Genomic DNA, 21,442 nt, shown 5'->3' with positions numbered 1-21,442 from the left:
CGGTCACTACCCAGAGCTCATGACCATAGGTGAGAGTAGGAACGAAGACTGACCGGTAAATCGAGAGCTTCGCCTTTCGGCTCAGCTCCCTTTTCACCACAACGGTCCGATACAGCGACCGCATCACTGCCGAAGCTGCACCGATCCGCCTGTCAATCACCCGTTCCGTCCTTCCCTCACTCGTGAACAAGACCCCGAGATACTTGAACTCCTCCACTTGAGGCAAAGACTCCCCACCCACCCGGAGAGGGCAAGCCACCTTTTTCCGGTCGAGAACCATGGCCTCAGACTTAGAAGAGCTGATCTTCATCCCAGCCGCTTCACACTCGGCTGCAAACCGCCCCAGTGCACACTGCAGGTCCTGGTTCGATGAAGCCAACAGGACAACATCATCCGCAAACAGCAGAGATGAGATCCTGTGGTCCCCAAACCGGACCCCCTCCGGCCCCTGACTGCGCCTAGAAATTCTGTCCATAAACACAATGAACAGAACCGGTGACAAAGGGCAGCCTTGGCGGAGTCCAACATGCGAACACAGCTCCTGCTCCGGTCATACAGGGACTGGACAGCCCTTAGCAAAGGGCCCCGAACCCCATACTCCCAGAGCACCCCCCACAGGACACCACGAGGGACACGGTCGAATGCCTTCTCCAAGTCCACAAAGCACATGTGGACTGGTTGGGCAAACTCCCATGAACCCTCGAGCACTCTATGGAGAGTGTAGAGCTGGTCCAGTGTTCCACGGCCAGGACGAAAACCACACTGCTCTTCCTGGATCTGAGGTTCAACTATCGGCCGGATTCTCCTCTCCAGTACCCTGGCATAGACCTTACCGGGAAGGCTGAGGAGTGTGATCCCCCTATAGTTGGAGCACACCCTCCGGTCCCCCTTCTTATACAGAGGGACCACCACCCCGGTTTGCCAGTCCAGAGGTACTGTCCCCGACCGCCACGCGATGTTGAAGAGGCGTGTCAGCCAAGACAGCCCCACAACATCCAGAGACTTAAGGTACTCAGGACGGATCTCATCCAACCCCGGAGCCTTGCCACCAAGGAGCTTTCCAACCACCTCAGTGACTTCAGCCTGGGTGATGGATGAGTCCGCCTCCGAGTCCCCAGCCTCGGCCTCCTCCTCGGAAGACGTGACCGTGGGATTGAGGAGATCCTCAAAGTATTCCTTCCACCGCCGGACAACGTCCCCAGTCGAGGTCAGCAGCTCTCCCCCCGCACTGTAAACAGTGTTGGCGAAGAACTTCTTCCCCCTCCTGAGGCGCCGGACGGTTTGCCAGAATCTCTTTGAGGCCGTCCGATAGTCCTTCTCCATGGCCTCCCCGAACTCCTCCCAGCTCCGAGTTTTTGCCTCCGCAACCGCACGGGCTGCAGCACGCTTGGCCCGCCGGTACCCGTCAGCTGCTTCAGAAGTCCCCCGAGCCAGCAAGGCCCGATAGGACTCCTTCTTCAGCTTGACGGCATCCCTTACTTCCGGTGTCCACCACCGGGTTCGGGGATTGCCGCCGCGACAGGCACCACAGACCTTACGCCCACAGCTCCGAGCAGCCGCATCGACAATAGAGGCCGAGAATGAAGCCCACTCGGACTCCATATCTCCAGCCTCCCCCGGAATCTGGGAGAGAAGTCCTCCCGGAGGTGCGAGTTGAAAGTCCCTCTGACAGAGGGCTCCGCCAGACGTTCCCAACAGACCCTCACTACACGCTTGGGCCTGCCAGGTCTTTCCTGCTTCCTCCTCCGCCAGCGAACCCAACTCACAACCAGGTGGTGATCAGTTGACAGCTCAGCCCCTCTCTTCACCCGAGTGTCCAAGACACGCGGCCGGAGATCAGATGACACGACTACAAAGTCGATCATCGACCTCCGGCCTAGGGTGTCCTGGTGCCACGTGCACTTATGGACACCCTTGTGCTCGAACATGGTGTTTGTTATGGACAAACCGTGACTAGCACAGAAGTCCAATAACAAAAGTCCAATAACAAGGCCGTTCCTCCCAATCACCCCTCTCCAAGTGTCACTGTCGTTGCCCATGTGGGCGTTGAAGTCCCCCAGGAGAACAACGGAGTCCCCAGTCGGTGCACTGTCTAGTACCCCTCCCAAGGACTCCAAGAAGGCCGGGTACTCAGCACTGCTGTTCAGCCCGTAGGCCGACACCACAGTGAGAGACCTGTCCCCGACCCGAAGGCGCAGGGACGCGACCCTCTCGTTCACCGGGGTGAACTCCAACACACAGCAGCTGAGCTGTGGGGCAATGAGCAGGCCCACACCAGCCCGCCGCCGCTCCCCGCGGCCAACGCCAGAGAAATGGAGAGTCCAGCCCCTCTCAAGGAGTTGGGTTCCAGAGCCCAAACTGTGCGTGGAGGTGAGGCCGACTATATCTAGTCGGTAACGCTCAACCTCCCGCACAAGCTCAGGCTCCTTCCCCCCCAGCGAGGTGACATTCCATGTCCCCAGAGCAAGTCTCCATGTCCGGAGAGCCGGTCGTCGAGGCCCCCGCCGTCGACTGCCGCCCAGATCTCTCTGCACCGGCCCCATATGGCTCCTCCCGCGGGTGGTGGGCCCACGTGAGGATGGCCCCACGTCGCTCCTTCGGGCTAAGCCCGGCCGGGCCCCGTGGGGGAAGCCACCAGGCGCTCGCTGACGAGCACCCACCCCAGGCCTGGCTCCAGGGTGAGGCCCCGGTGACGCCAATCCGGGCGACGTAACTGGCCTCTGTGTTGCACTCATCATAAGGGGCTTCTGAACCGTTCTTCGTCTGACCCGTCCCCCCGGACCTGTTTGCCTTGGGTGACCCTACCAGGGGCATGAAGCCCCCGACAACATAGCTCCCGGGATCATTCGGGCACTCAAACCCCTCCACCATGATAAGGTGACGGTTCAAGGAGGGGACGCAACGTGCCTTAATACAATAACGTAACGTAATAAAAAGCACAACTTTTAACAACAGCTAACGTTAGCTAACCAACCAAAACTTATGTTGTTTTTCCCCAGATGACATCAGGAGCCCCTGTCCTTCTGCTGAGTGTCCCCATCAGGAGCCCGGCACACTGATCAGAAGTAAGTACTTTTCATGGTTTCTGTGACAGTGAAGATTTAGTTTAGAGCCAGATCTGACTTTGTCTCTAACTTTCTGTTATGGGACTTGAGATGGTGCTTTAGGCTTTCAGTGAAAGGTCTGACATGTTGACATGAACACTAATGTGTCACATCTAAATTACACTGATATTGACTATGAACACCATCATAAATTGATTATTATATTTTAAATGTTGTGGTAAAAGCAAATGTAGTAGAGTATTGTGTATTAACAGCAGTGAAATACGTCTCATGTTCATACTCAGGCTTATACTAAAACAAAAGAGTTCAGTTTTACTGCGCTAAAGTATTTCCTATGAGTTAAATAATGTTTTTCATCTCTGTTTCAGAATATACTATGGTTAATAAGAAGAGGGACATAACAGCATGATATAGACCCTCTGGAGGTAAATACTGCACTTGTATTAAACACTGAGGCCTGAAATGATCCAAACTGATATCCAAACTCTTATTTGATGTATTACAGAACTCCCTCTGCTGGGCCAAGTTCCGAAAATGTAGAGACAGACCCTCTGTAAGTTTACTGTATTAACCTACTTTTATTAACTTTCATAACTAAACATGAGTACATTATAATCACTGTTGTTGTGCTTATTGTTTCTTTCAGAACATGCTGTGGTGGAGTTTAAAGACTGACCCTCTGTAAGTGCATAGATCTCTCCAATCAAGTGTTTACCTTTCATGTTCAAATCACACAGCCACTGTCATGACTTACAATGTTCTTCACAAACCTGAACTCTTAACTCCTTACAAGAATAAGAGGTGTAATGGGGTGTTTAATACACACTGGTGTCATTTCAGATGCTGTGAGAAAGGGGAAGCCCAGCGCTGGACACTGACAGACTGGATCTTCACCAGTAGGACTGAAGAGGAGCCAGCCTCACTACACCACTGCCTCAAAACCTCTGCCTCAGACTGAAGCTAAAGACAGAGGCTCTGAAGCTCCCACACTGCACACTCTATAAGAACAACCATCCGTCTAATTGTACTGTGGTGGGAAACACAATTTAAGTTTTAGTTTTAACAGTATGGTATGGCTACACTCAGTCTCATCTGTCCAGGCTTTTACCCATATAGCTAATATTTGTTTTTTTGCTATTTAAAAAAAAAAAAAAAACTTTGCTTAACTTGAACTATTTTTAGTAAAAACTGTAAATTGTCATTTTCATATTAAGAATGAAGCATTGGTTAACTCAAAGGGTATATAAGTCCTATACCATTAATAATAATTATTCATGTCCTAAGATTTCTAATTAATGATTTAAATAAACATTGTTTACAATGTTTAAAAAAAAAAGTTTATTTTTTTCTTAACTAATGAGATTTAGTGATAGGATATCACTGATCCAACTTTGAAATTGTTTATGTTTTTAAATTTAAGCCTTTATATCCTAGTTTTAATACTTGCTGTAAAAGTTTTATGTACAATTACAATGCAAATGCTGCTGGTGTGTATTTAGGTCAGTAGGAAGTGGATCAGTATTAAATATATAACCATATTTAGGCTCCTAACGACACAATAAACAGATTCGCGGAGATCCGCGGCAGATCCGCGGCAGATAACCCGGTTCTGAAAGCGGATCCAAAACGGGTCCCGGGCGGATCCGCGAGATACGCAGCGGATCAGCCGCGCCTCCGCCGCGGATCCGGGCTTATTTTGACGGATCCGCGGCGGTGGCGCGGCTGACCCGCTGCGGATCCGCGCGACGGATCCGTTGCGGATCCGCGGCAATGTGCAAGTGAATCTCCGGGCGGATACGCGGCGGATCCGCCCCGATCTGTCCATTTGACACCCAAGATGTAGCTGATCATGCCATTGATGAGAGTCGTCTTAAGACATCCCTCAGAACAAGTATTATACTGCAGCTTTCCATTTTGGACTCATCACCATAAACATATCTTATACACCCAGATGATCCCAGTTCCTCCTCTAACAGCAGTTTTATAGATTGTTGGTATTTCTGAGTCTTCAGAGATCTTCTCACAAATTTGTATGAGATGTTCTCTAAGCTGTGACCTGGTTAAACTGGTGATCCCTTTGCTTGTGCCATTGTCACCACAATCACACATGACCCTAATGGTGTATGGTGCCAGTGGATCTAGTCCAAAAATCAGCATCTGCTCAGAGTTGGACACCTCTTGCTTCCACTGAAGTTCTTTCTCTGTTTCACCATGCTTCACGATGTATCTCTAATATGAACATGTTGCCCAACTTCTGTAGGCCGCTTCCAGCAGACTCATACCTCACTGAAGTTGGCAGTTACTTCAAACTCCTCAGGTGGACCACAAGGTAAAGTCTGAATGAGATTGTCAACTTGAGCAGCAGGCCCCACAGCTACATCTGTGACTACTTGAACTCTGAAGCTGTATTCTGTGTTCAGGCTCAGATCAGTAACTGTTACTTTTTCTCCTTCGGCCTGAGTCTGGTCCCACTCTTCTGCTCCATTCATACAGTACTCCACTTTGTAGCCCGTGATAGTCTCAGCCCCAAATGTGGGACCTGAGAAGCTCAGAGTTACAAGGTTGTGTTCAATTTTATCCACTGTCACTGTGTGAGGCTTTGAAGGAGACTCACAATTGTCACTGACCCGAAATCCATCTTCATAAATGTAGATAGTTGAACCCTTATAGTTCTCATCTTGTAAACCTACTGCAAAGAACCCAATATCCTCATCTTTGTTGCTCTTTACACAATCACTAAAAAGCTTTGCTATACATCTCACAGCATCACATACATCTTTTGAACAATACCACTGTTCCTAAAATAAAGAACAAAAAAGGAGTATCCTGTAAGAATAACCCATCGTGTCTTTAAATTCTGAGTCTGGAAAGAGCCCATTTATTATTATTATTATTAATATTTTTCTGACGTACTTATTCCCTGTATATTTTAAACACTAAAACTTCAGTGCCTAGTTTTTTTTTTAATAACTTTTATTACACATGTAAATAAAATATTATCTTATTTTAATTTTGAGATTATCTATAAGTTCAACAATCTCCTCAAAATATTCTGTCTGACTGTTTTCCACAGTCTTTTCTTTGTTAACAATTTCCTCATAAAGTGTCTTTAATCTTGTCAGAGAGGTCATCAGAGACCTGTCTGTGCGGTACTGTTGCAAACACATGGGAGCCATTACTATTAAAGTCTGCAGGGCCTAGAAGAAAATAACAACACAAAAAAGTTAGGTTCAAGTGCACTGGGTTATGAAAAAGTAACAGCAGTAAAGTTGTGCCCACCTTCTCTCTGTAATCATGCTCAGATGAATCAAGCAGCTGTGGAACAAGGCTGCACCAGTTTGTCTCCACAAGTTCTTTGTCCAAGGATACTCTCGAGTACTGACGTGCTCGCTCTTCATGTGAGGGATCCACAGAGTCCACGCTTGTCTTGGATATCTGCTCCTAGCAAACAACACAGCAGTAAAGGACTAACAATTGATTCTTCTTAGTGGGAATTTTTTTTCAAGCTAAAAAAAAAGTTACTTTTACACTTATCAGGTCATGTAGCAGGGTAACAATTCGTGTTCGCAGACTTCCATTACCATCCCCTCGGAACACCTCCGACAGCACTTGTAGACCACCATTTGACAGAAAATGTTGCTGTGCAAATGGGAAGTTCCGCAAAAGCGAGCCAACAGCAAAAAGGACCTATAAAACAAAATATGTATATACTGTATATTTTCTAGTTTTTGTTTTGTTTTTATCTTAGATGAAAGAAGACAAAAATGTTATGAAGAAATCACCTTTTTTTGTACAGGAAAATGTTCAGTTGTAGCCAATAGTGTCAGTAATGTTTGAAGAGCACCACTTTCCACAGCTTTCACCTGTACTGTTGGGTTGCTGGAGTCCCAAGAAAGAAAACATGAGAAAATATTGCAAGAATTTAAATATTTCACATGTTGCTTCTGTTTACCTGGATAATGCAGATCCCAACACAAAGGCAGAGCTTTCTTGTAATCTTGAATCTGAGCTGTTCAAACCCTCTAAAATGAAGACAAGACCACCCATGGAGCAAAGGTTTTGGGCATTGTCAACCTAAAGCATCGAGACTAGAGTCAGGACATCTTAATGGATTATGTTCACAGCATTATAGAATCTGATCTCAAACTTGATGAAGGGCCTTTGTAGGTACACTGTTTAAAAAGCAACTTGAATTTTGTTAACAGAACTTACAATTATAAATTCATGAATATTTGAACCTGACAGAGTTAATGCATAATAGGCAATCAATGCTATATCAGCTATACTGTTGTAACTTATCTACTTTAAAGCTCAAACTTCATTTGTTCGTACATGCTCAGTTGGAAAATGTTTGGAGTTTCCCAGTCATTGTAATTCATGAATGTTATAATTGAACCTGAAAAATACATTTTGTGAATTGTTTGCTTTAGTTTATTTATTAAATGAGACAGGGACAGTGAACATTAACCTTACAGGAGAGATGCATTGTACCAGGTTGTAGCACTAGTGATAATTTCCACATATAGTCCTCTAAATTCACTAACATCATTCAATTAATAAATTAGTTTTAATGTTATACTTCTTTTTCATTGGGAATATTGTATGCACTTGACTTCTTCATTTGGGCTTAAAGATTTGAATTTAAGAACTCACTCAACTTAAAATAGTAAAGCAACTTGCCGCAAATCCTTTTTGAGTGCACTGTGCCAACAAGAGTTAAGTTCATAATTTCTTGGGTCATCTAATATTAAGAGCTTCACCAAACAACAGTTTATTGTTATTTTAAGTTTAGTCTTTTTTTTTTTTTTTTTTTTTTTTTTTTTTTTAACACTTAAGAAATCTCCAAATTGGAAATCCATACATTGAATAATATCTTACTCTGTTAAGGATTGGATATCAAACAAAATATTTTTCAACTGACATGATCGCGCATGTTCAAGATTGCTGCGCCCTGTGAGATGCTGGCAAAAATCTAAACTACAAAACTAACAAGTCTTACTAAATAAAGTAGAAAAACTAACTTTTGGATAAAGCACTGTTGGCGATGCCCCCGAAGAGAAACGCGCAGATGGAGAACGACATTGAGGAGATTCGCAAGTCGCTAAATGCGATAACGGGGGAGATGGCCGCAATAACCCAACAGCTGACCAAACTAACAGACCTCGTTGAAGAGGTAAAACAATTGAAAGAAACCATCAGAGAAAAGGACAAAACGATCATGGAGCTTGAGAAGAGGATTGACGACTTGGAACAGTACACGAGAAAGGAGGATGTCATTATCACCGGGCTAAACATTAAACCCCGCTCCTACGCCAGAGCTGCAGCGGTGGGCAGAAATGTTGGTGAGGACGCGGAGCCTGGCGATTTGCAAACTTTGGAGGGGCAAGTCGTGCAGTTTCTGAAAGAGAGGAATATTCACCTGGACGCGATCAACATCTCTGCCTGCCACACCCTACCGCGGAAGGACAAAACAAAACCTGCCATCATCGTTCGCCTTGTGAGTAGGAAACACAAAATAGAACTACTAAGTCAAGGAAAAAAGTTGAAAGGATCTGAAGTCTATTGAATGAGCATCTAACCAAGAAAACGGCCGATATTGCTCGTGAAGCCCGAATCCTGAAGAAAAACAACAAGATCAAATCGACGTGGACAAGAAACTGTAAGGTTTTCATTCAGCTTCACGGAGCCACTCCGGAACAAGCCAAAGTGATACTGGTAAGGGATCGCAAAGATCTTGATCAACTTAGATAATGGAACTCTATTCGCCAATGACTTCTCCTAGTGCCTTAGAAATGGAATGGAATGCACAAATGGAACTGGACACTTTTGCATACAGTGACTATAACACCACAGACCCAGCTGCAGAGATAGACCCTGATTCAAATTTTCTCTCTTCAATTGTTAACAACTGTACTTATATCACACAAGACCAATTTGAAAATAGTGTGAAAATTCAGGGTAAGCTGTCAATAATACATTTTAACAGTAGAAGTATGTATGCAAATTTCAACTTTATCAGAGATTATTTGCAACATTTTACACAACCCTTTAGGATTATAGCAATTACTGAAACCTGGTTCAGTGATGATAAAGGCATAAACTTTGAACTTGATGATTATGAATTAATATATAAGAATAGAGAAAATAAAACGGGGGGAGGAGTTGCTTTTTATATTCATAATTCTATCAACTTTATGGTCTTATCAAATATGTCGCTTGCAATAAATGAAACTATGGAATGTTTAACAGTTGAAATCCAAAATGGGAAAAAGGAAAATATAATTGTAAGCTGTGTTTATCGATCACCTGCTTCAGATATTGAAATCTTTAATGAATGGATGGAGAAACTGTTTTCTACTGTGAACCACAAAACATTGATTTATCTGTGGAGATTTTAATATTGACCTACTAAATCCAGCCAAACTAAAAATAATAGATGACTTCTCTGACACAATGTTCAGTATGTCTCTTTATCCCACGATCACTAAACCAAGTAGAATAACCTCATGCAGTGCTACAATTATTGATAACATCTTTACCAACTTTATGAATCAATTAACCAGTGGCCTCTTTATATGTGATAATTCTGACCATTTACCTGTCTTCATTGTTTTTGACTATGATCTCCAAAAAATCAAGAAGGGAAAGAAATCAATTTATAAAAGAACAAAAACTGAAGAAGCTATTAATTCTCTGAACAACAGTCTAATGCATCAAGATTGGAGTACAATCTATAGAGAAACAGACGTGGACCAAGCATATAATAACTTTTTAGATACATTCCTGTCATTGTATAATAAATATTGCCCAGTCATAGAACTATGTGTAAATAGCAAATGTACAAACAGCCCTTGGCTGACTAAAGGAATAATTAATGCTTGTAAAAAGAAAAATAATCTGTATAAAAAATTCATAAAGTCAAAAACAAAAGAAGCAGAGCAAAGATATAAGAAGTACAAAAACAAGTTAACAGGCATAATTAGAGTGAGCAAGCAATTATACTATAAGAAAATATTATATGAAAATAGAAACAATATAAAAGGAACATGGGAAACACTGAATAGATTAATCAAACAGGGACCTACAAAGTTAACCTATCCTGACTACTTCATTGACAAAAATGATGAAATTCAAAATGCAAATGATGTAGTAAATCAGTTCAATAATTTTTTTGTAAATGTTGGCCCAGACTTGGCAACAAAAATTCCAGATCAGGTAACTTTACAGTGTCACCAAAATGTCGAAAGAAATCTAAATTCTATCTTCATATATGAAACGAATGTACAGGAGGTCACAAACATTGTTCTCAAATGTAAAAGTAAACTATCCAAGGATTGTCATGATATAGACATGGTACTAGTTAAAAAAGTAATAAATAACATTGTTAAGCCCTTTACCCACACCTGCAACTTATCCTTTCTGTCTGGGCGTTTCCCAAATAAAATGAAAATTGCTAAAGTAATACCAATATTCAAGAGTGAGAACAAACATAGTTTTACAAACTACAGGCCAGTTTCCCTACCGCCACAGTTTTCAAAAATCCTTGAAAAACTCTTCAACTCACGTCTCGAAAAGTTTATTGAAAAATATAAAATAATTAACGAAGGACCATACGGGTTTAGGATGCAAAGAACCACCTCAATGGCAATAATTGATGCTATAGAGGGAATCACAAATGCACTAGATGACAATAAATATGCTGCTGGTATTTTTATTGACCTTAAGAAAGCCTTTGATATGATCAATCACTCAATATTACTACATAAACTCGAACAATATGGTATTAGGGGGGTAACTTGGAGCTGGTTGAAAAGTTATCTTACAGAAAGGGTGCAGTATGTTCAAGTGGGAAAGTATACATCAAAAAACCTTGGCATTGCTTGTGGAGTCCCCCAGGGGTCTGTTCTGGGACCCAAACTGTTCAATATATACATAAATTATATATTTACTGTATCTCAATCCCTAAAACTTATACTCTTTGCAGATGACACCAACATATTTTACATTGTCTCAATTATGATGAACTCATAAGTACTCTGAATGAGGAGCTAAATAAAATTAAAAAGTGGATGGATATCAATAAATTGTCATTAAACTTGAGTAAGACCAAGGCCATGATATTTGGCAATCGCAAGATTAATACAGAGTTACCAATTTTGATTGAAGGTGTCCATATAGAAAATGTACATGAAAATAAATTCCTGGGAGTTATAATAGACAGTAATGTGGAAAGCCCACATTAGACATATAAAAACTAAAATTTCTAAAAGTCTTGCTATAGTTAACAAAGTGAAATATTACCTTGATCAAAATGCCCTTCGTATATTATACTGTTAATTGGTTCTCCCTTATTTCACATACTGTGTTGAAGTGTGGGGGAACACTTACCAATGTACACTTCATCCATTGATCATATTACAGAAACGTGCTTTGCGAATCATCCATAAAGTTATTTTTTTTAGAACACACCCACAATCTTTTTATTCAATCCAAGCTCCTCAAAATTCCTGAACTTGTACAATATTATGCACTGGTCATTTTATTCAGAGCATGCAAAAATTTACTACCACGTAATATTCAAAGCTTATTCAAAATGAGAGAGAGAACTTATAATTTTAGAGGGTATGGAAATTTCAAATTGCCTAATGTACGAACTACTCGTAAACGTTTCTGTGTGTCTGTATGTGGTGTAAAACTCTGGAACAGACTGGATACACATCTCAAGCAATGCCAAAATATCCATAAATTCAAGTTGTTATATAAACATATGGTTTGGTCACAGTATATGGAGAGTGGGTCATAATATTAGAAAAATACTGCCTCTGTAGTGCTGGTTTATGTTTGTTGTTTTCTTACCATTGCTGGTATGTGCTGTCCATTACATTACATTTCTTACCATTGCTGGTTTGTGCTGTCCGTTACATTACTTGTATTTGTTGTTTCTTACCAGTCTGTTTCCTTAACTTTACCATTGTTGGTACACTTATGTTATACTACCAAGCTATAACAGTGACTCTTGTCTGCACTTGTAAATAGTTCATATAGTTTAAATTTAGATTAAATAAGTTTTCTTCTTCCCACTCCTTTTTGATCAAAATAGTAATAATAATAGTTATTAGTAGTTGTTGTTATTTTCATTTCTATTATGATTTCACTTATGTCATATGTTCCATTGTATATAAATGTAAATCTTTACTTGCCCAAAATAAATGCATAAAATAAAAATAAAAATCTTTATTGATTCAATTAGATTTCATTTGTGATCATAGGTGTTAGATGTTAAACAGCCCATATTAGGCTATTTTCTGATCTATTTAACAATGTTATTTTTTCATTAAAAATATACCTGGAGTTGCGCTTTGTTTTATTTATGCATTAACCCACAAATTCTGCATATTTAGGTTGAGTTCTCTCATACAGAATATACTCTGTTACACCTTGATGATGTGGTAATACAGGAGGTGCTGGAATGTATTTTTTAAACTCCATACACCCTCATTAAAATCATTTGGATAATTTCAACCATTTCAATCATTGTCTACTGAACAAAAGTTAAAAAGGTAGCTTTTAACTTGAAAACTACCGCTTCATGACATCACAAGGTGGAACAGAGCATTAGGATTTAGAGATGTAGACAGACTTATAATAAGGGGTTACTCAAACATGGGTGAATAAAACAAAACACAACTCTGGGTATGTTTTTAATGAGGTAACAACATTCTAACATGACTTAAAGCTCACAAGACTCGGTAATTACAGACATAATAACAACAGAGCAGATCGATTTACATTATTAACAACTAAAGCTCAAATTGCATCAAGAATTGTGAACTGCCCTTGACTTAAATTTCTAACATGACACCATTTACAATATCACATGAACACAATATTTAATCACTATTTAACATGTTTATGAATAAATAATCACCTACCTGATGCACCATGTACTCAAGCTCATGCAGAATGTTTAATTTATCTTCTGTGACATGGGTGCTATTAAATTGGTTCAGGAGTCGTCTTAATATCTGGCCACCACAAAACATGAAATTAATATGGTAGAAAACATAATGAAATATTGTTGGATTGGTTACTACAAGTGCACTTACAGTACACATTTACCTGAACATCCGTTTCCACAAGGAGATCCAACTGAGCCATGTCCTTCTTTAGCTCGTCCAGTGGTCGAAATTGAGATGACACAGATTCTTTCTGGAAATTATAAACAGTACCATTTAGAACATACAGATTTGTGCACATGGGACAAAATGCCAACAAATTTAGCAACCTGATTTGAGTCTTTGTTGATATTCAGATCTTCCTTAATTTTCTTCATAGCTTTTTTCAGCTCATCAGGGTTAATAAAGGGCTGTTTGTCTTCATTCTCACTAGAATTTATACAGGAAGAAGTATAATCAACAAACCCCCCTCCCCCAAAACATTTATGATTTGATTTTTACCTATGCTGCTGTGTCCAGTATTTTAAGTGCTCCTCTCCCAGTCGAACCTCCCTCTGTCCAGTTTGTAAATTTAATCTGACATGTGAACCAGATGGTACAGCTTGGCCTAAAAATAAAAAGTTTGATATAAGAAAATGTAGGCTTTTCCATTCTTGTTTGTAAACTTTAAATATTTTACCTGGTTTGAGTGTTTGCCATTGATCTGTGGGATGAACCACTTCCAAGTCCTCTTTAATATCTTCTTCCTCAATTGTAGCCTCACTTCCATCCTCAGTGTCTAATCCATTTACTTCTGGGTTGTCAACCACTGTCAGGGCACCGTCCGACTATAATATAGGTAAGTGTAAGTGAGTCTATGTTAGCTGATGTGAAGTGACAGGCATTATTTCTCTTATGACACAGTAGTTAATCTTTCCTTTGCATGTCCCAGGACCTTTTTATTTTTCTCCATAAAATCAGCAACTCCTTCAATGTATTTCAATTGACAAAACACAATGTCTATTCACTTTTGTATAGAAGAGACTGGAAAAACAAAGACTTACCCTTTGACAGGAAATGTAACAGCAGTGAAACAACAGAACAATAAAAGTCAGGCAGATTAACCTGACAGCTGTGGACGGCCTGAGACGCATAGGACCTGAAAAACACTTTAAAAATACAATAAATATTTGATGATGTGATGACATGTAAGAAAGAAAAAGACAGCCAGACAGGTTTGGTTTCTAGCATCACAGTTCACAGGGAGCAACTTCTCTCACTTAAATGATGAATATAACGTTTTGGTCTAATCTTACCTGCTAGATTAGGGAAAATTAAATGTGAAAGTGTTGATTTTGTATTCATTAGTGTTCGTTGCCCATGATATTTCCGCATACGTTTTAATTTCTTTGCACTGATTGGTCCACGTGAATGTGTCTTCTTCGTTTCTTTTTCCACAGGCACAAAGTGATCACTACTGCCTTACTTGGAAAAGAGGAAAATTACACCTAATCAAAAGTTACCCTATTTTTATATTTATATTATATACTTTCATGCCTTTTGAAAAAAAAAAAATATATATATATATATATATATTTTTTTTTTTTCCAAAAGGCATGAAAGTATACAGTTCACATGAAAATAAAATAAAAAACACAACAGTGAATAAAACATATTCTCATATAAAAAGGGTAATTTCAAAGGTTTAATTTAAAGGAATACATTTATATCATAAAAAAAGACATAAGAAAACCAGCCTCTCCAATGAGTCCAGAGAGCTAGAAAAGGTTCAAGTTACTCTTCAAGTGTGTTAAGTTTGATTTAAGCTTAGAAAAATATTTATGTACAAAATGTTTATCAAAAAATATTAGGTACAATAAATTGTACCCAGTATTAATAAATTCCATTTGAACTATTAATACACCAAATTTTCCTATTTTGTATAGTTTTGAATAAAGACAATGCAACCCCAGATGTATGTTTTATTTGTACAATAAAATATTTTTTCATCATAAACAAAAAACAGCATACAAAGAACGCTATTGCTGGGCACATTGGTTTTCCATGCTGTTGCTAGACTTAACATGGATCACCTCCACAGATTTCTGCTTTTTTCGCCTCTCCTCTTTACTGTACTGATGGCGATGGTCCTCTGTCTTCACATTACAGTCAGTCAAACAGGAACTAGAAGGGAGATGTGGAAAACAAACAAACATCAGACAAAGTAAAACTGTGAAAACTAAAAGTATGCTCCCAAATCCACTATAGTTTTTAATTAATAATATAAAAGAACAACATTCAGTCACTGACAATAAATAATTTCATATCAGAGGGCAAACCTGGGATTGGGGATAACAACAGGTTCTTCTGCACTGATCTTCACATTTTTTGTTGGTCGTTCCTCTACATCAGGATCTAAAACAATTATTATGATTACGAGTATTTATACATCATCATTACTATAATTTTAGCACCATGTTTTTTTTAAAACCTTGTTTAATGTTTATTTCTTTGGCAGCTGGAGGAGATTCAGTCTTTGCTTCTGAGGTTTTAACCACATCCATCCCCTTTTGAACTGGTTGCACGCTCTCCTCAAGCTTCTCACAGGAAGGCACAACATCCACTGAAAGCTTCTCTTTCTTCCTTTTTTGGAGAAGATTGTTTTTTGCTTCTACAGATTAAAGCAACGTAAAAAAAAGAAAAGTTTACTTTACCCATTCAAAATTACTAAATAAATACGGATTTCAAATTACCTTTAGGTTCATATTTGTGTTGGAGCTCTTCCACGCGCATCTGCAGCTTGATCTTGTCACTCTGAGCCTATGAATTTAAAAAACAGCAAATATAAACAAATTATTATTTTTTGCATTTAAAAAAAAAAAAATCTCAATACAGTGCTCAGCATAATAGCATCTATAATAACATTTATGAAAGCTGTGTCATCTCATTTTCCACATTCATACCTGTTTCAGCATCCGTTCAGCTGTGAACAGTTTCCTCTCCAGCTCAAGGGCTCGCTGGCTCTCAGACAAAGACTTCATCCTCTGAAGAGAAAGCTCGTCTCCCAAACGCTCTGCATCTTTACTAAACACAACCCAGTGGAAATTACAATGAGCCACAGGATTGATCTGAATGAAGTTTCCTGTTTTTCTAGTGCATATGGTCTTACATGGAGTTGTTGAGCTTCATCTTGAGCAGGTCAGTGTAGTAAGTTTCATCTTGACCATCAACATTTTCTCCTGGAGTTGAGCTTGGTGACTGAGCCTTCACCATCATCTATAATTTAAAGACATAATTACAACATTTTGAGTACCTATTGCTTGGCTAGCCATGACAACACTTGCTTTTTCTATACTTTACAAGGATGCATAGTATCGAACCAAATCTTATAAACCTTTCCATCTTTATTTAGCTTGTTTATGATTATCACACCCAGGGGTATTAACATGTGAATACAAACATGTTTTGAAATGCATGTGATTATATTCTATTTTTTTCTCGGACATGTTACTGCTCCAGGCGGTAATTACAATGTCTCCTATAAGAGTAATCCTACTATTATTAATATAAAAATCACAAATCTAATCGCAGTCACAATATCTTTAAGGAAAAATTGGAATGGCATATTTTTCCAGAATGGTTAAACCAGCATTCACCTCCACTTTCTCGAGGTGCCGGAGTTTGGCCATTAGGTTTTGGATCTCCTCATTCTTCTCCAAGATCATGGACTGTAGTCGTTCCAGTTGGGCTGGATCAGCTCGAGAACCTTGTAGTTGCATTAGTGTGGCTATTTGAACCTGCATGAGACAAATTGGCAAAAATAACTTAGATGAAAACAAACTTAACTGATCCACAAGGGAAATTATTTGAACACAGTAGTTCACACATCACAATATAATATAATAACTAAGAGAAAAAAACATAAAAATAAATTATGTAAATAAAATTTGAAAATTGTAACTACAACAGCCACTGTCAGTGCAAGAGTACCTTGAGTTGTTGCATCTGCTGTTTGCTGAAGGCATACTGTTTCTGCAATGACTGATACTGGACCTTCATACTGATGAGCTGCTTCTCCATCTCTGCACGCTTATCCTCAAGCTATAGTACAACAAAATATCAAAGCATAACATAGTTTTGTATGGTTTTGAGAAGATGGTTAAAGATTTTTTTTACCTCTGCAAATAGAGAGTTGCCTTTGCTGTTTGGATCCTGGGCTTGTTGTAGGAGCTGATCCAGTTGCACTTGTAGGTCTCGGTTGGCCTCTCGTGATTTCTGTAGTAAAATGCCAAAATCAGAAAGGACATACAAACTTTAACAAGACTGAGATTTGGCATTATAAAACTTTATGGGGTCATACAAGTAATAGATTTATAAAACAGCATCAATAATTTATGCCTTACTTCCAGAGTGTTAAACCAGGAGACTGCTTCTCTCTCTCGTTCCTCCTTCTCTTCAGTTATTCGTTCTAATTGTCGCTGTAAATTCACATTGCTGAGTTCTAGTTGTTGTTCTCTGTAATGTGCCTCCTGCAGAACTTGCTCCAGCTCCACCTGAGAGACAAAAGCTCAAGTTTCTAAGTTTCAGGTTTTCAAGTGACAATCATTAAGTGAGCACCACTGTTGCTCAGTAGGCTCAATCCCATTGGACTCTAGTCCATACATGCAATACTGTTAGAACTGAACATGTAGTCTTGTGGTATCTTAACCTTCTTGTTCTCCAAGTCCATGATCTTCATCTGCACCTCCATCATCTCTGAGCTCATGGAGGTTTGAGCCTGCTCATTCACAGCTCGCAGCTCCTCCAGTTTGTTATTCAATGTCTCACTTAGCACCTCCAGCTTGTGTTTGAGTTGCCTCTCATTCAACTGTGATTCCTCTAAAGCAGACTGTGTCCTATGTACCTGAAATGGCAAATGTACAACATACATGAATCAATGAGCACAACTAAATTAAAGAGGCACTATACATCCATCCATCCAATTCCAGGTCACGGGGGTATAATACTTAGTAATCTCCATGGAGACAAGCAGGTGACTCTAACAAACCAGGTATTTTTTGGCAATTTTTTTGTCAGACATCATGTCATGTCTGGTACTACACAGTGGAACCTTCCAGACAAAGCAATAAAATATTTATGGAACAAGCAGGTGTTTCTAAATAAATGTTTGACAGATATATTTTTTTTCATATACTTAGTTCTTACCTTATTGTTGAGCTCAGTGAGGGCAAAATTGTGGTTTCTCTCCAAAAGCTCTTCCTGCTCTTGAAGCTGCTGTCTCTGTTGATTTTTCACCCCCTCAAACTCAAACTGTAGTGATTCAAGCATTCTGGACTTCAGCTCAACTTCCTTCTGCAGTGAGTACTTTTCTTGTTCAAGGACCTATCAAACAAAGACACAAATGCCCATGATTACACTTTGACCATTCCTTTGCCAAGTGTTAACATTCATCCTACCTCAAGTGCATTGGTCATCTCTACTCTCTGTTCATCCAGTCGATTCTGTAGCTCCATCTGCTGACTGAGGAGGTCTAAACCAGCCTGAGCAGCCTTCTGCACCTGCTCTTCAGTCTCCCTTAGCTGGCTCTTGAGCCGCTGGATCTCCTCTTCAGCTCCTCGGTCACACATCTGGAAGAACAAGAAAGAACAAGACTGCTTTTTGAACCTGCTTTGACCTGCTAGTTGAAGTGGTTTAGGACTACATTTAGGGAGCACCTTTGTGTAATAGTTTAATATCCATAAAGACATTGTTTAGAGAAGTAGGTTGTACACTATAATTACATCTGTCATGTGGAATCGGTTGCAGTTTATACAGTCTATGGTTGCAATGGTTTCTTTACTTAAAGTATTGCCATGCCCTCTTATAGCTAAACAAATTCGGTGTTTTGAAGACATGAGAGCAGATCAAACCAGCATCACACTTGACTGTCGTGGTTAAAAATAGTAAAGCATATAAACATTATTTAAACAGCTTTAGTTGATATTCAACATTGAAAAACACAAATGAAACATTATTTGCGTGCCTTTTGGTCAAGTCTGGTTAAGAGTAAACTAGGCTAACTTGTGACTCGCAGTATAATACACTGCACAGTTGACCCAGTAAACCGTAGAGGAGACTGTACGAAGGAAATTAGCTTAAAAAATGAAGCACAAGTCAATCAAACGATGAGCCAGGGATATAATTACAAAATCAAAACACAGATACTTTTCCTACCTTGGGAAAGATCAGTCCAAAAACAAACCGCCACGGTTTGAATAGTCCTGCTTCTTATCGCGAGATGTGCGCACTGCCAACGAGAAGTCTCCCTTCATAAACAGCGCCACCCTTCTCCAAGTGAAGAAATAGCATCATGAGCATTTTTCACTCTGGACTGTGGTTTAATGGGGTTTATTAACCTATCAATTCATAGCATCTAAATATACGTAAGAACAAACACAATTCCTTTGTTGTGTTCACATGTAGTATGTCTGAGTGAGGGCAAGTGACTAGTCCAAACAAATTAAATAAAAGGAGAATAAAGTTGAACACTTCAGTTTAATCAAGCTCTCATCACACTCAGTTTCATACATCACATGTTTAAATCACAGCCATTTTATATCATGGAATGGACATTAGAACATCACTTCATTTAATAGTTTCATCTCATGTCAATCTCACAAATCTCACGTTGCAATCAAAGCAGTGAATGGAATTGTGTCACCTGATCAGGAGAGGTTTTAATAGTTTATTGTATGGAACAATATGAAACAGCTAGTGTTAATAAAATCCTCTGTGAACTGTTAAAGGAATTATCAGTCCAGTATAATCTATAAAACGTTTCTTTATTCTCATATTTACAGTTACCCACGTTTTTCTCATGCTGCTGCTATAGAGGAATCATCAAGCTGTCGGCCTTGAGGCTAGGGAAATAAGAGACAAATTAGTTTTCTATTAGTCTAATAGAGAAACTATTGAGGACATGAGTTACCTTGACAAAAATGCGATGAGGCAGGAAGCGCCTCAGTGTCTGGGTTGTGGTGGTAGGGCATCTGGGCAGATTTATACTGAGTTGTGGTAATGTTTGGTAACCAGCCATCAGTGGGTAAAAATTATACAACATTTGATGCTCAGAACCAGGAAGGATCCGAACGCGAACCTGCAAATAAAGATAAAAAAATTCTGACATGTTCCTGTTGTGAAAAGACATGGTTAGACTGGGCTAAGGTGAAACAATGTGGGTGAAATAGTTTACAGAAGAAAAATTATAGTGATAAAAATACAGTTTACAGTCATATTTAAAGAATACCAGTTTCAGTCCAGAGAACATAAAGGCATCAGAGGGTTCCACAGCCATCTCCACCTCCTGTACCAGAGCAGTCCTGTTTTCTATATGGTACCGAACTGGAAGAGACTCCCTGACCCTCCCAAATGAAGGCAGATCTATCCAATTCAAAGTAAAGTCAATACATTGCCATTTGTCTCGATTAAAAATACAAGTAAATCAAAAGTCACACAAACCTGCATGAATATAAAGAGGAACAGACTCCAAAAGAATGTGAGGTAGAGTGACTGTTGTCTGGATGAGTGGACTATCTGAAGAAGATGATTGCCTATAACAAAAACATAGTTTTAAATAACAATAAATAAATAAGTGTTTGCATTCTGACTATAGTACTACCTCCGCCATGATATCGAGTACTGTCCGGTTGCCACAGCGTTATTGTTGTTGGTTAAAGGTGGACAACACAGGCAGAAGCACTCACTAGCACCCTCCCCAGTCTCCAGGACCGCTGTTGTGCGCATAAGTACAATTAGTTTTTAATACAGACATAAATCTCTTTCATTAAATAGAAATGGCTTGAAATTATTAACTACTTTGCTCCAACTGTGACTTCATATCTGGGGTTGTACTGGTCAAACTGAAAAGCTCCAAAGAAGAGGAAGCCAACAAGATCGGCCACGGAGAGGATGAGACAACATCTGTCATGAGAAGGAAGGGGATGTCCACTGAGACACGCTCCAGAGGCTCCAACTGTGGAACATACCAAAAATCTGTTATTTTATTATTTTTTGAAATCCTAACTGTACTAACTATTTTACTATAAGACCAACACAACTTCCTGGTTCAATACAGACCTTAGTTGAAACAAACTTGACAGACACTTCAAATGGGATGACAGTCTCTACAGAAACGGTTTCATCCTACAAGTGAACAAATGTACAAAATGCTAAACATTAGAATACAAAATACCAAAAACAAAGCACTGTGTTGTGTTATGGAAAAAAAAACAACCTTGTGGCATTTGCAGATAATCTGTCTTCCTTCCACAGTTGTATCAATGGAGTAAGCAACATGAAACAAAAATATCCTCGGCCCTATTGTCGAACACCTTACAAATATGGTTTTCTCAAGCTGCACAACATGAAAAAAAAAAATAAATGAAAGACTATAGTTAAATCTGA

At 39.7% G+C, this 21,442-nt stretch overlaps 3 protein-coding genes across 6 annotated transcripts; all 3 read right to left on the bottom strand.

Moving 5' to 3' along the window:
• Nucleotides 1-5,920: 5,920 nt before the first annotated feature.
• On the bottom strand, nt 5,921-14,438 carry sil1 (SIL1 nucleotide exchange factor). Of its 3 annotated transcripts, none has more exons than XM_020923507.2 (12): nt 14,317-14,438; nt 14,065-14,169; nt 13,701-13,848; nt 13,523-13,628; nt 13,351-13,450; nt 13,185-13,274; nt 12,998-13,090; nt 7,018-7,139; nt 6,848-6,944; nt 6,588-6,752; nt 6,345-6,506; nt 5,921-6,262 (listed from the first exon to the last, which is right to left on the bottom strand). In XM_020923507.2, the coding sequence occupies exons 2-12, from the start codon at nt 14,152-14,154 to the stop codon at nt 6,062-6,064; spliced, it is 1,374 nt and encodes a 457-aa protein (XP_020779166.2). In that variant the 5' UTR covers nt 14,155-14,169; nt 14,317-14,438; the 3' UTR covers nt 5,921-6,061. The 3 variants fall into 3 exon arrangements, with proteins under 3 accessions (XP_020779166.2, XP_055015442.1, XP_055015444.1); XM_055159467.1 differs by having other exon boundaries at nt 6,594-6,752; XM_055159469.1 differs by having other exon boundaries at nt 6,345-6,500; nt 6,594-6,752.
• A 530-nt stretch (nt 14,439-14,968) lies between these two features.
• spdl1 (spindle apparatus coiled-coil protein 1) lies at nt 14,969-19,345 on the bottom strand. Of its 2 annotated transcripts, none has more exons than XM_020923560.2 (14): nt 19,214-19,345; nt 18,457-18,627; nt 18,206-18,382; nt 17,709-17,903; nt 17,404-17,553; nt 17,177-17,275; nt 16,991-17,101; nt 16,657-16,797; nt 16,170-16,276; nt 15,964-16,084; nt 15,754-15,820; nt 15,492-15,671; nt 15,340-15,415; nt 14,969-15,184 (listed from the first exon to the last, which is right to left on the bottom strand). In XM_020923560.2, the coding sequence occupies exons 2-14, from the start codon at nt 18,625-18,627 to the stop codon at nt 15,040-15,042; spliced, it is 1,740 nt and encodes a 579-aa protein (XP_020779219.1). In that variant the 5' UTR covers nt 19,214-19,345; the 3' UTR covers nt 14,969-15,039. The 2 variants fall into 2 exon arrangements, with proteins under 2 accessions (XP_020779219.1, XP_055015632.1); XM_055159657.1 differs by having other exon boundaries at nt 15,340-15,422; nt 15,493-15,671.
• A 170-nt stretch (nt 19,346-19,515) lies between these two features.
• Nucleotides 19,516-21,423, bottom strand: trappc11 (trafficking protein particle complex subunit 11). Its single transcript, XM_055159658.1, has 8 exons — nt 21,273-21,423; nt 21,116-21,181; nt 20,855-21,011; nt 20,658-20,769; nt 20,498-20,589; nt 20,286-20,419; nt 19,968-20,135; nt 19,516-19,899 (listed from the first exon to the last, which is right to left on the bottom strand). Exons 3-8 carry the CDS (start codon nt 20,964-20,966, stop codon nt 19,855-19,857), a joined length of 663 nt encoding a protein of 220 aa, XP_055015633.1. The 5' UTR covers nt 20,967-21,011; nt 21,116-21,181; nt 21,273-21,423; the 3' UTR covers nt 19,516-19,854.
• Between the last annotated feature and the right edge of the window lie 19 nt (nt 21,424-21,442).

The sequence above is a fragment of the Boleophthalmus pectinirostris genome, unplaced genomic scaffold, assembly GCF_026225935.1.
Source record: "Boleophthalmus pectinirostris isolate CB_2022bp ecotype Guang Dong unplaced genomic scaffold, ASM2622593v1 HiC_scaffold_23, whole genome shotgun sequence".
NCBI lineage: Eukaryota > Metazoa > Chordata > Actinopteri > Gobiiformes > Gobiidae > Boleophthalmus > Boleophthalmus pectinirostris.
The sequence above is the reverse complement of the archived record's forward strand: the minus strand, read 5'-3'. Positions and strand labels throughout refer to the sequence as shown.